The 17,821-nt window shown below is 40.4% G+C and overlaps 2 protein-coding genes across 2 annotated transcripts; one reads left to right on the forward strand and one right to left on the reverse strand.

Moving 5' to 3' along the window:
- Positions 1 to 5,337: 5,337 nt before the first annotated feature.
- On the reverse strand, positions 5,338 to 12,069 carry LOC117271239 (terminal nucleotidyltransferase 5D-like). The gene is made up of 2 exons (XM_033649386.2): positions 11,906 to 12,069; positions 5,338 to 7,738 (listed from the first exon to the last, which is right to left on the reverse strand). Exon 2 carries the CDS (start codon positions 7,730 to 7,732, stop codon positions 5,465 to 5,467), a length of 2,268 nt encoding a protein of 755 aa, XP_033505277.1. The 5' UTR covers positions 7,733 to 7,738; positions 11,906 to 12,069; the 3' UTR covers positions 5,338 to 5,464.
- A 532-nt stretch (positions 12,070 to 12,601) lies between these two features.
- chmp1b (charged multivesicular body protein 1B) lies at positions 12,602 to 16,032 on the forward strand. The gene is made up of 8 exons (XM_033649398.2): positions 12,602 to 12,760; positions 13,705 to 13,802; positions 13,915 to 14,061; positions 14,160 to 14,228; positions 14,364 to 14,471; positions 14,561 to 14,604; positions 14,852 to 14,924; positions 15,228 to 16,032. The coding sequence occupies exons 1-8, from the start codon at positions 12,745 to 12,747 to the stop codon at positions 15,270 to 15,272; spliced, it is 600 nt and encodes a 199-aa protein (XP_033505289.1). The 5' UTR covers positions 12,602 to 12,744; the 3' UTR covers positions 15,273 to 16,032.
- The last annotated feature ends 1,789 nt before the right edge of the window (positions 16,033 to 17,821 follow it).

A 17,821-nucleotide genomic window follows, 5' to 3' on the forward strand; every position in this document is an offset into this window, starting at 1 on the left:
TTCAAGAGGTACAGAATGTATGCGACTGTCATCAACCTGACTGTACCATTTGCAACTGCATTAAAGCACTGAAAGCTGGGGTGAGTCAGACGAGGAACAAACAAGGTTGAGCTGTGACGCACCATGCTCCACCACACCTAGAAACTGCAGAGACGCCAGAGGATCATGGGAATTAAAATGCATCAATGCATAGAGAGCTAAAGGTTACTTTAAATGGTGCTGAGGGGGCAAAGCAAAGTGTTGTGTATATAGTGCTATTCAAAACAAATGTAGAAGATGAGCAAATGTATAAATGAGCTGTGCTGTCACACCAAAAAACATCCAGATTATATATGTATAAAATCATTACTAAAAATCAGACCTACTTATTGGAATTCTCAGTGCTGATAATAGAATGTGACATTAAAGAATAGAGCTTTCACAATAGTGTGAATAGCTGATGCTCGGTTTCTGGGTCAGGTCAGAAAATATGGCCAGGTAAAGATTTGTCAGGATTAGAAACAGGATCAGGATTACATGATCTGTATGTATGCATGCATGAAAGCAGCATTAGATAAGTGATGCTGAGGTTTTTCATCAGAGAATTGGACATCAGCAGTGGAATACCTAAATAGTGTGTATAGTCTATATGAAGCATTCAGAAACTACAAACCTATCAACCTTTACAAGACAACTCTCTAAATAATGTAGAGTTTTGTTGTTGTTTTTTTTTGCAAATGCCCCAAGCAAAGAAATGAAGCTCACCCATGGTAAAAGCAGCCAGTTCATATAATGTTAAGTGTCCTTGGTGTACCTAAGAACAGGGTAATCTTATAGTATGTCAGTGCTGAAGAGGACCAGCAGGAGAGTGGGCGTACAGGCTGATAAAGCATGTGGGCTTTGCAATGAATGAAGCTGTGAAAGTGCAAACATTTTTTATTTCCAAGTAAAACTCTAATGCTTTAAACAAACTCTTATTAACTTAACAAGTCCTTACCGACTTACTTTGTTTTGGACAGGAATGCAATTTACTTTAAGGTACGATTAAATTAAAATGTTAATATATTTTAACCATACTGGATTCAGCACTCCTTCAAAATCAGACTTGTGAAGCCTTAACAGGAGATAGTATGACCATGCATGACCTTTTTCATCTTAGGTCATGCATGTGTATTACGAGATACATATCAATTGCCAGCTTCTTAAAGGGACAGATCACCCTGTACTCAAAAATACATGTTTCTGTAGTGTTGTTTATCAGTCTAAATTGTTTTGGTGTGAGTTGCAGATTGTTGGACATATTGGTTGTAGAGATGTCTGATTTCTCTCCAATATACTGAGACTAGATGGCATTTGGCTTGTGGTGAAAAAAAAATTAAATACATTTGGAAAACTCAACAGCAATGTCTCTTTCAAGAAATCATGACCTGGTTACTGAAGATAATCCACAAACCTTGTTTTGAGCAGTTTCATGTAGGAACTATTTTCTTTCTACCTACGTATACCTGCCAACTGTATCACTGCGCAAAAGGAAGGGTGCATCTACTCATAAACAAGAGGCTTGGGCTTGTGAAAGTGCAAGATATAAGCATCAATGGCATCTTCCTTGTAATGTAGCTAGCTCAGTGGTGCTAAAAGCTAGCAGTAAATGCACTATTCCTTCTGCGCTGTGGTACAATTGGTGGGTGTAATTTGATGCCAAAAAAAAATTTCTTACATGAAACTGCTCACAATAAATTCTGTGGATTATCTTGAGTAACCGGTCATAATTCCTGGAAAGAGACATTGCTGTTGAGTTTTCAAATGTATTGTTTTGGCACTTTGAGCACCACAAGCTGAGTGCCATCGAGTTCTATGATATTCAAGAGCAGGCAGACAACTACAGCTGATATCTCCTACACCCTGCAACCCACACCAAAACAATTTAGACTGATAAACAGCACTACAGGTAAGAGGAAAATATGTATATTTGTCCCTTTAATTATTTATCTCTGACCAGGGCCTGTTAAAGGGTTGTATACTTTGCATGCCAATAATGTTTCCATGGCACCAAGAAACCTACAGTACATATGACTGGATGATCCAACTACAGCTTAATGAACATGAAACTGTAACTCAATGGATGAGTCCAGACAAAGAGTGGTTGTGTTATATTTATTACCACAATAACACAACAATCTGAGCAACTAGATATCATAACAGGAATATTTTAATTTCTCTACTGGTGAAACAGTTCCATAACACAACATACCCAAAAGTCTTGAGATAGATACATCACTTTAAAGCTACATAGGGCACTACTGCACACAGTATTTAAGATGTCTTCAATATCTAGTTGGAGATTCACAAGCATGTCAGAAACACCATCATCAACTCAACAACAGCTATGTGCATTTACATTGTGCTTCAGTCTCAGATTTAGTGTGAACAGCCCACATATCCTAACCTGTGTTTAAATTGTCTCTTTTTTTTAAATACTGAGTACATGTACTGTAGCTATGCATACACAATGAGCAAACACACAGGGACAGAGTGCAATAACTGCTGGCTGCATTCGTAGACTGCTTGAATAATTGAAATGTGCAGTAACATTTTTGTAACACAACGGCAGGCAAAACCCCGACAGAACATTCACTACGTCCACTACAACAAACAACTGTCACCATGTAAAACACACAGGAAGTCTATTCGGCCTGATGGAGATGGGGAAAAACAGAATTTAACATGCTCTCAGCATTTTCAGCAGAAAAACAAGACAGCCAAGGCTTTCTTTCAAATGTGGTGTTTCTCTGTTTGATATAATGCAGGGGGGGATTCAGGGAGATTTGGCCACAACTGCCAGTTTATAACTTCTAACACCATGCTATAATGTTACGATGCAAAAGCATGACTGAACACTCCCCAACACACCAACATCTGTCACTGATAGGAAGTGTGGTTATAATTGTAAGGGGCTGTAGGAAAATTATTAGGGTGGAGAGGGGGTCAGAATTTCTCTTTTGTCTTGTCCTAAATTTATATTTTTCAGCTTTATTTTGCAGTGTAGGTAGTTGCAAAAATAAACTTTTAATGTTCAAAGGTAACGTTTAAGGCCCCAAAAACATTTTCTTTTCATTGTGAGAGATGGGGTCCTTCTATTTTCAGCCCAAGTTTGAACAGTTTTTCAAAGATGTCTATTTATCTGATTTTGTCATTGCTATAGAGTGCTTCAGGAATGAGTCCTAAAACCTGGAAATGCATTAGCATTTTTCCCTCAGTTCCCTCATCTCAAAGTCAGTGGGTTTTTCTGAATGGGTTTTTGGTTACACGCCTGAAACAAGGTCTGTGCTTAACACAAGCTTTCATGTTTTGTTCTACAACATAAAACACATCAGTTAATATCCCACTGTGAATTTTGAAGCTTTTATGTGTCTTAAAAAGTGGTTAAATGAAACTACAGCACACCATCACGCCGAACACGGCTTCACAGCCTCGTTGTGGTAGGAATGTAAAGTCATGTGACTGTAGTGTAGTTCGGTCAGGAACCTTTCTTCAGAAAAAAATATGTGCAGTAGCTAACAGCAAAAGACAAATAATTTTTTGATCCCCTTTATATTGTGCCATGAATTACAGAAGCTATATGATGTATGTCAATTTAAAAGATAATTTCACAAGTCAAGAAAGTTGCAGTTTGTCATAAAGTGTTTAAGTATAATGCTATGTTCCGTTTACCTGGAAAGTTGGAAGCTGGAAAACCAAGATGTTGTTAACAATACCAGTTCAAGCCAGGTTAGCCAATGTTTGCAAAACCAGTCAATAAGAATGCACTCTGTCATATTTTGCACATACAAACACCACAGCAATGTGTCCATAGATAGAAGTTGGACAGGACTGTGTGTGTGTCTTTTGAGACACAAATAAGACAGAAGTCCTTATAAACAGTATATTTCAACAGCTTTAACTACTGTTGATGTGCAGAGCAGCCATCTTGGATTTTGAGGTTGGGGTTGGTGAATTTCCTCTGACTGTTTCGAGCTGGAAATTCGACTTTAAGGGGCAAGTTGAAATTTCTGACTGGGAACTCGGATATTGTGACTTTCTGGTGCAAATGGAACACAGAATACAGCATTAGAAAGAATAGCCACGTCACGTAAGTGATATTGAAGCTGTCTCTCTCATTGACAGTGCAATGCTTGTGTGTATTATACCCACACAAGCAACAGGTCTTTCACTTTCTGGCTGATAAAAAGACCAGAATTCAATGTATAAAACACATCAGGTAAGGTAACGTTACATTTATGAGTGGAACATGATTAAGTTAGCCAGCTAGCTAGTTAGCTAGTATAGGTGATGTATGTTGTGTGAGACGAGAGATGAGGTTCACTTATGAATTTCACACTATTTTTAACAGTACTACAACAAACCTACGACAAACTGCAACTTTATTGACTTAAATTATCTCTTAATTTCATATATAATAATTGAGAAGCGATAAATAAAAGACTTGCCTCACCATAGACTACCGTACACATTTTTTCCAAAATAAGGTCTCATGGGGGACATATGTGTTGTGTTGTGTTGTTGTGTTGTTTGCCTACGTGCCTAGCCATTGTCAATCAAACGTGATCGCTTAGTTAAACCCTAATTAACGATGAATAAAGATGTATTACCAATTTTAACTTTGGTTGTTGCTTATTTTGTCATGAAGTGTTTGGAGGCTAAAATAACCCTCCAGCAGGAAACATGAAATTCGGCCCCCCTCACCTTCCCAATAGTTTTTGTCCCAAATGAAACCAAACCTTTGATCTCTTGTTTCTGCCTTTCAAATTAGGTGTTCACATTCACAAATATAGAACTTATGATATCATGGAAATACCACAGTAAATTTTGTCTAATGTATGCCCTCGATAAATGGTGTCCTATTTCTATACAGTGAATACACAGGTACAGTCACGTGCTGAAATTTATTCCACAGAGACTGATGATTCACAAAACAGCTATATGAGGTTTTAACCCCACAGAAACGTTAAGGATTTATCATTATTCAAACTTCAACCAAATCAAGATTGTTGCTGCCAACAGGTTTTTCATAGATTATGTTTTTATATGTTGAAGTGTATCTTCAAGCCATAGAGAACTGTTGTATTACAATGTTCTCCTCAACAGGGGACGGTGACCAATATAGAGCCCTTTCAAAGCTGAGCTCAACAAAGTCCCTCCATTTCGATGAAATCCTCTCTACCAGCCCTCTGAAAAATGGGCTCTTAGCATTTCCTTGCTTTCCAAAAGTGCTCGTCTTGAAAGGGTCAAATGCTTTGCCTCCAGACCCCTTTCAGTTCTGAACTTTCATGATCTTTCAGGTCATAAGCAGGAGGGGTTTCAAAGCATCAAACAACACTGCGCCCGTGGATGCCTGTTGTTGTTAAAACTTCCATTTTTGCCTCTGCTTGCAGAGCACCATGCTAAAAGCAGCCTCCATGCCTCCCTGTGGGCAGGTCACTGTAGACTACACCAGACCAGTCTGCATGTGGACGTGTAACGGGTAGGGGTGGTAGACGAGTGGGGGCTGGGCCTGGGTAATGAAGTAGCTGCTGTAAATTGGCTCTGTCATGTACGGAGCTGGCTGATAGAAACATGTGACATTGGCCGTGTTGGGGATCGCGTTCTGCTCACCTAGCACCCTGAGAGCCAGGACTGTGATCATATTCAGTGTCTGTCTCCTCTCGTGTCCCATCAAACACACCGTGCTCTCATCTATCACACGCCGCAGGGTCATCAGGTAGTCGTACTTGCTGGTCTCCTCGTTGCCAATGAAATGGCATTGCAAGTAGGCCTCAATCTTCCGTTGCTGCTCACTCACGTCAGGGAAGTCGATGAAGAAGCGGGAGCACATGTATCGCTCCAAGGACTTGATCTCTGTCTCGCTGGCTGGTCTGAAGTTCCTCACGAGCAGGTCGCTGTATTTTAGCAGGCCCCCTCCTCGGATCTCCTCTGGGTTGTGGGTGGCGATGAGGCGGTGGCGGAGGTGGTCCATCGCCTGGTCAAAGTCTCCATACATGCACTCTGCTTCGACTGTGATGGCGGGCCCCCCTACTGCCCCACCCCATGAGCTTGCCCCGCACCTGTCTGGGACTGTGTCTGCCAGCTCAGGTGTTTGCTCATTGATCTGAGGCTGTGCATTTGCAGCATGAGGGTAGCTTTGAGTCTCTGAATCAGGAGGCTTTTTTGAGTGTTTTGGCTTCACAGTTTGTTCCGCAGGTTCATGCGAGCCATCCTGACGTGTACTGGCTGGACTGCATGTGGGAGCTGTAAGGGTGTCTAAGGTCTCTGGCTTGGTGGCTGGAACATTTGAGCCATGAACTTGAGCTCCATCCAGCAAAGGAGGCTTTGGCTGAAGTGGTTTGGGTATTTCTATGGGTGGAAACAGCTGTGTGGTAAGATCTGACAAATCAGTCAGTAAAGACCATTTCTCTGGCTTACTGATCATCTTCCTTGACATTTTCCTTTGTAATTTTGGTGAGGGGCAATAGTCTGGTACAATGTCTTGTGATGCGCTGCAAGTTTTCTTAGCTGGAGGAGGAAAGGAAAATTCAAGATGTGGATCCTGTAGTTTTGAGGTATTTTCAGTCCTGCAGCTTACAGAGTCGACTTTGAACTGAGTAATTTCTGCACAGTGGACTTTTCCCTGCGGAGCTGACTTTTCTGCTGATTGGGAAGCTTGTGACGCAGAAAGCTCTTCATCACTCTGTGGCTTTAAACATGCATGTGTCATCAGCGGATCCCTGACATCTGTTAATAAAGTTTTAGGGGATGAAACTAAAGGATAAACGCTGTGAAACTGTCCTTTCTCTCCTCCATTTTCTTCACATAGCTCAAACACAATGTCCTCCTCTGAATGAACGTCCTCTATGTCATCCACTTCCTCCGGCTGTAAGATAATGCTCTCAGGTCCTAACACCTCCTGTGCCTCATGCTTTCCATCCACATGCTCAGCCTCTGCACATGGAAGTTCTTTCTCAAGCAAAGAAACTGCTTCATCCTGGCATGGACTCTCTCCACTGGAGTCTTTTTTGACATCCGCTTTAACATCCCGAGGGATGCTTGAATTTTCTTGCTCTTTCTTTTCATCCTCATTGTCTCTTTTTGACAAACTCCCAGCATTCAACGCCAACTTTCCTCCTTGTTTCCTTTCAGTCTCCCAGTAAGACTCCAGCATACGGTCCAATATAATCTGGAAGGAGTCCACGCTGAACTCAAACTGTCTTCGAAGGGAGCTGACAAATCTGAGCCCCACCGTTTTAGCTCTATTGTTAGAAAGCGAGATGAGGCTCCATCTGTCATGCTCATTGAAAACTTTCACCATCTTTTGCACGTACGCCTCCTTCATCGTCAGGCAGGTGATCTTGCGTCTGTTCACTCCACAAGGGAGGAGGTCTCGTAGGCTGCCCAGCACCACCTCCTTTATCACCTGGAGGTCTTCCTGTCTGGGCAGCTCCACTCCAAAAATGATGTCTAAGTCTCTATAGCCCAGGCCGTTATCCCTCACCAGGACGTGGCTGGCAGTCGCGCCATTAAGCCGTATATCTTTCACCTGGATGTCTCTTTCAACCAGCCGATCCTTCACCACACGAATGATGTCTTTCGCTCTCACCTGCAGAGTGGGAAAATTTCCTCGTCCATGGATGGGGATGACCTCAGTCAAGACCTTGTCCAGGGCTTGGATTTGCTCAAGGCTCAAGTTGTGGAACCTCTTCTCCGTCTGAAGCTCCATCATTCTCACCTGTGAAACAGAGGTCTGACATATGTATCACATTGTGGCTCATGTGAGGATTAATGGCCAATGAAAAATTTAAGTAGCACAACAAAGAAGAAAACATGTTATTTTCTGAGAATAACATAATCCATCATCTTTGCCCTTTTGTCCTCTGTGCAATATGCCCTTTTCAAATGGCAATGTGCACAGGAAAACTTTTTGTCTTGAAGCATTGTATCATCCCAGCACCTTGTCTACATCCTTATCCTTTACAATGATTTACAATGATGTTCATTCATTTGTTAACGTAAAAGTCAAGGCCTTCACACATTTGGCATTTGCTCTTTTGTTTTTGTTTTCCTGATCCTAAAAGTCTCAAACGCAGTCAAACAAATTTACTGACTGTGCTGAGGGTATTTGTCAGAGATATTTTCACCCTCATTCCTCTCTAAAATGTGCTCCGCTCTGTGACACTGTTTATCAGCTAGATTTGAAATACAATCACTGCTCTGGTTTTCTTCAACATTTAGCATAAAGGGCAGCAATATGGTCAAAGTGAGCCCTGAAGACTGAGTGATGCTGCCACTGGGTGGTATGGCAAAGTCATAGGCAAAGTGAATGCTTGACGCACAAGTGACGCATTGTAATTAATTTAATTTTCCCCTCTGTGCACTTGCACAAGATAATTCAACAAGCAACAGATTTATCTGTGTAATGCAACTAAACATGTGTTCACATATTTATTTCTTAAACCCATGATGACAGAATTAACTAAGGCATGGTTGTCATGATAACAGATAACTGCTTCAGCCAATCTAATGCAGACAACAAACTTCGATGATGTGACTGGTTGAGCTGTAAAATAACAACCCCATGCATTATGAGTTTTGAGATGGACTTCAATCATATACATTCCAGTTCTATTCTACGTCACTAGCTGTTTCCTCCATGATCACGCACCCGTCCACTGGTTGCAGGTGACTCACCTGTCTGTCATTCACTGGCTGACAGCTGCAAGGACAATCTGGTTGATAGATCTTTAAAGGACAGGCTGGACCTGTCTATCTATTGCACCTGTGTATAAGCTCTCTCTCTTTGGTACGAGTGCTGAATCTAAGCTTGTCATACCAAACAGGGCGTATAATGCTGTGGTTGTACACCCAGCTGCATGATGTTGCTAATAAACAGTGACGTGCTTATTCCTGCTGTTATAATGTGACAAAATTCTATTTGTAAGAGGAAAATGGGCTCATTATCATTAATGCACACTGACTCACTCACTGCTGAGCCTATGGCTAGTGGGCTTTAAAGGACCTTCATAGTCTCATACCATGGCAACATAGGGTTCAGGGATCAGTTAAGGATCCTCAGGGTGTTTTGACAGATAAATACTCCCATTATCTCGTATACTACAGTGCTTTTATTTTATTTTTTAAAAGGAAGAGATTATACTTCTCAGTAATGTTTTTTCTGTGAGGTAATTCATTTTATTACATTTTTGCCACTGGTTGTGCTATTCATTTATTTATTTTAATCTGTTGCTTCACCATACTAAAGGTAGCTGAATCTGTGCATTTTCCCTAAGGCTTGGCAGAAAGTGGGACGATGCACCAACTTTAAGGTCATCAGATTAATGATGCAATAAATATCACCTAAGATTATTATTATTATATACCCACATAGTATTGTTGTGGGAAAGGTCTTACAATTTCTATTAACATCCTTATTATACACCTAAAAAATTATGGTTAAATGCCATTAATCAGAAAGTGATACCAAGTATATGCCAAATGTATTAAAGGTCCACTGTGTAGGATTTAGGTACCCTGGAAATCCAGAGTTCTTGCGACAGCACAATTTGAATTTGCTCAGCAAGTCACTCTGGCAATCAGTAATGATGCTCATTACCCATGCCGTTGGAGTCGAGCTGCACCAATCACATCGGTGTATCTGATATAGGCGGGCCAGAGGCGAGCTAAACAGATGACGACAACGCTGCGACAACGAAGTCCGGAATCAGTCAGTAAACATTGCAAGATGGCTATGTATGAACACCAGTTGTTTGAAACGGCTTTGGCCGCTACAATGAACGAGTTAGACTTGGCTTTTTCTCTAAAACAGGTACAGAAGACGGCGCTCGAATCTTTCCTTTGCAAGAAGGACGTTTTTGCTGTTTTGCTGACTGGATACGGCAAGAGTCTAATCTACCAGTTAGCTCCGCTGGTAGCTAAGTGTATACGTCACCCCGTGTATTGTTCTGATTGGTCGTAGTGTTATCCAATTGCGTGCAGTGATATTTACAAATGCATGCTTGGTGCCGCCCCTCGAGTTGGGCCATTTGCATTACTCAAAGCCAGACCCTAAATCTTTCTAGATTTGGGTCTGGATTTCCAGGCTAGGATTTGGGGGGGGGGGGGGGGTATTGGCAAAAATAGAATAAAATATAATAAGTATGTTTTCTGTAGTGTAATCACATGAAAGTAAGAATCGTTGAGTTTTTGTTATTTTATAATGAGACGTTTGTATCTACATCAGGAGTGGGTCTTCATGTACAGGGATCGCCATGTTGCACTGCTATGTTTCTACAGGAGCCCAGGATGGACAAACCAAATGCTGGCTCTACATAGGGCCATACAGTTTTTGCATCAGCCACCATAGTTAGCAGCTCCTCCATAACAAAAGCATCAGAATAAACACTATTTTTTCTATGTACAACTGTTTTAATCAGTGTTTTTGCTGGTTTAAATCACCCAGTCTGTTTGTTTTTGGAGAGGAGGAGACCTCTGTGGATAATTCAGCTCCCGGTAAAAACCTCCTGAAAGCTGAATCTTAATTTTCAGAGAAAAAAGGTGAGCATACATTAGCAGGTGCCGGGCTAGTGGCACATGTCTTGTCCAACATGCCAAACAGCGTAGAAGAAACCCTGATTTGCAATGTAAAACTGCTATATTTAGTGTTTTTGCTGGTGTAAATCACCTGATCTGTTTGTTTTGGAGAGGAAGAGACCTCTGTGGATAAAAAACTCCTGAACAATAAACACTAAAGGCTTCAGCTTGTTGCACTCTGCAACCTGCACTGCTAGATGCCACTAAATCTGGAATTTCTCAAGTGTGGGATCAATAAAGGTGTATCTTATCTTATCCCCCTAACTCCTGTTCCTTTAAGCAGTGATTTGAAATGATCATCTAAATCTATAGCATATATTGTTCTGTTATTTGTTTTAGTAATTATTCTTATATTATTTTGGCATTTTTTAGATATAGTTTGGATAAAGAAAGAGGATAGTGCAATGTTGCATTTAATGAATTACATTCAATATAGCCAAAGCTTAATGTAAATACTTTAAAAAATATATTATTTATGTCAGAGAAAAAAATAGCTAACCATGTTGATTTTATAGTTTTCAAGCTGTCCTGGTCAAGTGATGCACTGTAAACAGCGCCTGATCATCTGCTGGGTGCACAGTGTGTGAGCAGCCCACTACATCCTCAGCCTGTGTTAGTATTTAGCGGTCATCAGTGTAAATGCAGTCAGTGGCAGTATAACTCGGGGCACAGGGAAGCATGGCCCACAGCAGCCTCTAGTGAATCTCAGGGGTTACATCAGCTCGGTCCTGCAGCAGGACTGCTCCTCTGCCACTTCTTTATAGATAAGACTATATGAGTCATACAGCCCCTGAATGAAGCATCACTCGTTGGCTCTCCTGGATTATGTCCCTGTGCGCAAAGAAACGACACAAAATGCACCACTTCAGGTGGCGTTTGGGTGGTGAAATTCATAAAATATTTAAACACTGAGCCTGGTGAGTAGATAAGAGCTAGCACATTACAGACAGTAATGTTAAGCCTATAGGTTGTCGTGATCTGGATGCATACATATTGGTAGACATTTTTTAACACTCCTATGACCAACAACATTTTGCACAGGCCACTTTTGTTCTTTGATGTTTAAACTCAAAATGCATGTTTCAACTATAACTAAATCTCAGTTCAAAACGAGCCCAGCATCTGTATTTTATGGTGCATTTATACTCGTCACTAGACAAAGATGCAGGTCACAAGTTGGCAGACTACAAGCAAAGGTACAGGCTAATATTAGGGGCAATATGCTGGAGGAAAAGATCAGTAACGTTAACTGCGTTTCAGCAGAATGAGACACAATAATACAACACCCGCACATTTAAAAAAAACTCACCTGGTTTGTCGCCAAATAAAAATGGAAAGTAAAGCCAGAGTAGCAAAAACAAGACAAGCAAAAATCCCCACTGAGATATCCAACAGGTTTATCCGTTGGAGAGGTTGATGCTGAAGTTAACACGGACAGTTTCCTCTCAGCGCAGGAGCACTGTTTCCATGGCAATCAGGCGTCACGAAATTTACGGTAAATCACGACGCTCTGGTCTCTCTCTTTAACCAGCAAGTGACAACCTCTCAAGTTTGAAACAGACCAGGAATATCAGGGCTATCCAAACGCATCTTAACAGTTTGATAAAGTTTTATTGGTGGAGCACAGCGACATGTCAGGCTGAACTACCTGCGTGCCACCGCACTGCCGAGCTGTTGCGGGGTGAACATCACATCAGACGGGGTGAGTCATCCTCTCTCCCCGCCGTGATCCACACCGTAAATCTAATCATCAATCAACCGCTTTCACCGCCCACTACTCCGCCGGTACACCGCCACATACACTTTTATCCGACTGTAGTTACTCACAAAACAATACTAACCTGCGTTTAGATATAAAAAGTGTTGTTTAAATGTAACCGGTTAGTTTTTTTTCTTTTTCATTCACATTTTGCAATGAGGAGGAGGGGGGCAGCTTCCTCGTGACGTCATATGGAATACCGTCACCACGTGACGCTGACGTCGTTCATATTTTGGTAAGACACCAGGAAGTGCGGAAGAAAGCGAACACCGAAACCCGAAAGGCTGAAGTTTCACCGACTGGTTTTACCTTTTTAAAACTACTTTTTCGCTCACTGTCCGTGAAGGGTTTTTTGTGTATTTGTTGGAGTCACCAAGAGTCGCCTCAAGATGCCAAACATGGACAGTATCCTTTTAAAAACAGCGGTGAGAAAAGGGACGTAAGACTGGTGTAACATCAATATAGGGCTTAAAGACGGAACATAACAACAAGACTGATATAGCCTATGGCGTGACAGACATCTGAAACATGACCAAGTAGGTTAGATATTTACTAAAGACACGACTGCTGCCTTATTTAACTACCTCCCATCTTCGTATCAGTTTCAGTCGCCATTGACGGGACAGAGCTGGATTGAAGGCCTTGGCAGCTACATTGCTAATGGCTAGAAATACCCAACACCAGACACTTAGCGGTTTACAGGTTGTTTGTGTTGTCAGGGTGTTAGTTAATACTCCAAATGTTAAAGTAAATAGCTCTGTTTTCACCACATCATCTTGTCATTACTGTTCCTAATTTAACACAGAATTAAACAGCCGTAAATAAATAGGAAACTCCAAAATACCTGTTACATAACCTGCATGTGTCACTGCCTGTCTACTCAGTCAAGAGTAACTGTAAATATCAGACTATGTGCCTATTAACTGAGCTGCAACTATGAATTTAGAATTGATGTATTGTCAGATAATTAATTGGCAACTATTTTAACTACTTTAAATGCTCGATTTAGTTATTATCTTAAGCAGAAAAATGTGAGAATTTGATGCTTGTCTTTATCATACATGATAATAAACTGAAACGCTTTCGATTTTTGGAGTTGATGAGATAAAACATACCATTTATGTCACCTTGGACTCTGGTAGTTATACAGGGCATGTCACTGCTTTCTGACAGCTTATTGACAAAACGGTTAATTGATTAATAGAGAAAATAATTTGCAGGTTAATTGTTAATGACAAAAATCATTAGTTGCAGCCCTAATTATATATAACAACACCTTATGAGGAAGGTAAGTACACATGCTTGTTGTGTTTGTTTGGACTTTGTTCTTCTTTAACCTGATATCACAGAACAGCTCTTCAACCTAAGGTTCGCTGCCAAAGAACTTCAGAGAAATTCCAAAAAATGTGACAAAGAGGAAAAACTGGAGAAGGCTAAAGTCAAGAAAGTAAGTTGCACTTCTGATGCTGGTCATCAAGGCAGCACATTATGAAAGCCCACTGGCTTTTTTTGGATGCAGAACATTTTACTGAACCACGTTACTTTTGTGTTGTCTGTAGGCCATCCAGAAGGGGAATATGGAAGTGGCAAGAATCCATGCAGAGAATGCCATCAGACAGAAGAACCAGTCTGTGAACTTTCTCAGGATGAGCGCTCGGGTAGATGCAGTTGCAGCGAGGGTCCAAACTGCAGTTACGATGAACCAGGTACCATGAAAAATGGGTCACAGAGTGACATTTTAGACTAAAAAAGATTTGTTGTTGTCATTTTAATTATGCTTTATATTATTTTTTTAATTTGTCAGGTCACAAAGTCTATGGCTGGAGTGGTGAAAGGCATGGAAGCCACTCTGAAGTCCATGAATCTGGAAAAGGTAGAGTGTCGTCGGCACGTAAAATGATGCTGTCTTCCATATTTCTTTTTTTGCGAAAACAGTGTAGTCGTGGTAACAGTTGATAACAAACTCCTGAGTTGTAAAACATTGTCTCCATTCCTCTTTTTTTCCCAGATTTCGGGGCTCATGGAGAGATTTGAGCGCCAGTTTGAAACTCTGGATGTTCAGACAGCCCATATGGAGGACACCATGAGCAGCACAACAACACTCACAACACCACAGGTACATTTCTCTGCTCTGCTCTGCTCTTAAAATCTTTCTGGTTGTGTTGTAAGACAAACATTCACTGTAAATCTATTGTGTGTTTTCAGAATCAAGTGGAGTCACTGATGCATGAACTGGCTGATGAAGCAGGGTAATCTTTTCATTTTTTGTCTCAAGATCCTTTGTAAGATTATTTTAAATCACACATGCAGGTATATGATATTCATTTTAGAGTGCAGGCCAAGGTTAAAACGTAAATATGGTTGTTATTTCAAAGAATGTGATAGACATTTATCATTGAAAATTGTTTTAGAAAGTATTATTCAGTACAATGTGAGCAAAGATGTTGTGTTAATATAAAAATAAGGTTTGAATGTTGGTGTGTGCATCGTGTATAGATTGGACCTGAACATGGAGCTCCCTCAGGGACAGACTGGATCAGTGGGTACCAGCGTGGCCTCTGCAGAACAGGTACACCTGCAAACCTGGTGTTAAAGTTTGCTACAATTAAACATAAAAACAACACATAAAAAAGTTATCAGAAACCAGATTGTTTGTAGCATTTTAAAACAAGGGTTTATCGCAAAGACTGAGTGATAGACACAGGAAATGTGATTACAGAAAGTGCCCAAATCTCTGTATTTGTCAAACAAAGACTTTAAAACTGCAGCATTTGCAAGACGTTTAATGGAACAGATTCTCTTAATAACCCTGGTTCTTCTCTCACTGTCATCTTCCTCACTAATGCTTATCTCTGCTCTCTCTTGTCCGAAGGATGAACTGTCACAAAGGCTCGCCAAACTCCGAGACCAAATGTGAAGGACGACTGCAGTGGACTGGCACTGTCATGCAGAGTTCCAGAACACTACCTGAATATTACTCCCACACACACACCTTTTATTTACATCATGTCTCTTCTCCTCTTTACATCTCGTGTGTCTCTGTCGAGGAGCTACTGTATCATTGTTTGTTTGTTTTCTCTCGGGTAATGAGCCTCGGTGGTTGTGTGTGTATAATAACCTTTGGATTCTGTAAACTAACAGAAATGCTAGTTATGGAAAATGTATATTTCTTAAATATACGTATTACCCACACAGGAGATCTAATGTAACGTTATTGTTTAATATGTATACTTAAGAACGTCATACATTTTCTTACAAATATGGAGCGTGGCTCTCATTATGCCCTGTATTTATAGGCCAATTTCATAAAGTTGAGGTGGAAAAGATGAAGACTTTGGACTATAGAATTCATTTTTTTTTAGAATTTCATTTTTTTCATTTTTGTTCATACCTGCATGAGTGCAGAAGATATATATGCATTTTTCCTTCTTGGTTTCAGAGTGTGAAAGACCTTCTCACTTACTGTTGAACTGACTTATGTTTAGATTTATTGCATTTTACTTCTGAGGAATATTTTAAGAAGATACCAGATGATTAGCCTGTCTGGGCATCTTCAGTACTTTCACTGATCATTTGGGAAGGGGTTACAGTTTGGAGATTACAAACAGTAAGTAAACAATAAAATTTTATAATACTTTTATCTCTTTGCCTTTTCAATAAATTAATTTTAGTCATTTCATATACATTTCTATTTCATCCATCTTGAAAAATACACAAAACTACAGAGACATGATGTATATCTTTGGGGGAGACTGCAGTGTGTTTTTATGTTGAAGTATTGGCACTTCCAGCTGTTTGGGTGGTGAACAGGAAATGAAGGGTCTCATTAATCAGCATTATGTAGGTGCCAATATTTGCAGAAAATATATGCCATCCAACTGATGAATATCCTCAGAGAACCAGAAGAATAACTGCTGAGACTATAAGTGCATTCAAGAGAAGATTTTGTCAGCTTTTTGCCACAAATATAAATATGTATTATAATCATATAGAAGATGACATCAAGTATTTCAGGTGTGCGTCAAGTGGCTCTCCTCATTTTGGTGTGTTATTTCTGGGTGACTTTCATTCGCCCATCAACCTTAAGTAGACAAGTGGTCCAGATTAGCTGCTCTCTGTCTTTGCCCTCTGTCTGTTGCCACTGTGTGCCTCTTGGTAATCATAGCTCCCTTCAAGAGGAAGTCCTCATTTCAAACCTTCTTTAGATGTACTGCCACACTGTATGCAGATGAAATCCAACTTAATCCATCACTGTGGACTCTAAAAAGTCTCTCTGTGTACGGAAAACACATCTCTCTGTACAAAATGCCACTGGCCTTTGGGTAGGTTGTTTATTAAAGTGTACCATGGTCATGGTATTAAGTGCATGAATTTGGAGAGATTCTTTAGCCTAAGTAAACAGCACAGATAAAGTAGGTGAAAACATGGAAAATCTTGCAGTGTTGTTTTACAACTGCTCATTATTTATTTCACTGGTCTCTTTACTTTGACAGAGTGGTGGTCAAACAGCACACTTTGCTCCTTAAATGTTGCCATACAGTCTGCCCAGCACCCAGACACACGCATACAGTTTGCACACAGTAGTGTCTGTAAATATAAAAGCAGTGAACGAGGTGTTGAGAGAGAGATTGCACTGAGTTACAGAAGCTAGTGGAATAGAGGCTAGCCTGGACTTCATTACCTTGCTCTCCAGCTTATATCCATGCACACATGGATGTAAACGCGTAATTAATGTGTGTAGTTTTATGTGTGGGTGTTATTTTGGACTAACGGAGCTGGATACAGCTGACACCGGACGGGGCCAGGGTCGGAAACATTACTGCGCATGTACAGTAGACTGCACACGCCTGTTTACTGCCATCTAGTGGTCACTTTGAAGAACTGCAACAAAACGTTACACGCTGAATATTGATATGTAAACGGTATGCGAGTGATTTTAGAGAATATAATAATATTTGTAATTACTCTCATTAACGAGTTGTTGTTTTTGTTATTGGATTTTCAATATGTGTTTTCGGAATGCTCATACCAACTTCTAGGCAGGCCAGACAGCATAAAACTACTTCCTGTATAGCCTTGAACGAAGAAATTAATTTATGGCCCACTGTGGATGTTCATTCACTTTTCTTATAAGCAGAACATTAAGTATAAGGTGAAAAAGAAAACTACAGAGCTTTAAGCCCAGCAGCAAACACTTTCAAGAAAGAGCACCATGATTTCTCCTCAGTGATTTTTTTTTTAGATGTTACTGCTGTTTTCCTTGAAGCTGCTAATGTTGACCTAACAGGTCATATTTAAACTCCAGATGTCAGATTTTAACCTATTCATATAAGCGGTCTTACCAAAGGTTGTTCATTTCATTTCGCATTGTAAGACTAATAAGACAACGTAGTTAGAGGCACAAGTTGTAAAGTGTGTTGATGTTTAGTATTTATCTTAATTATTTTCTACTTGTTCATGAGTTAT

The sequence above is a fragment of the Epinephelus lanceolatus genome, chromosome 11 (genome assembly GCF_041903045.1).
Source record: "Epinephelus lanceolatus isolate andai-2023 chromosome 11, ASM4190304v1, whole genome shotgun sequence".
Classification (NCBI taxonomy): Eukaryota; Metazoa; Chordata; class Actinopteri; order Perciformes; family Serranidae; genus Epinephelus; species Epinephelus lanceolatus.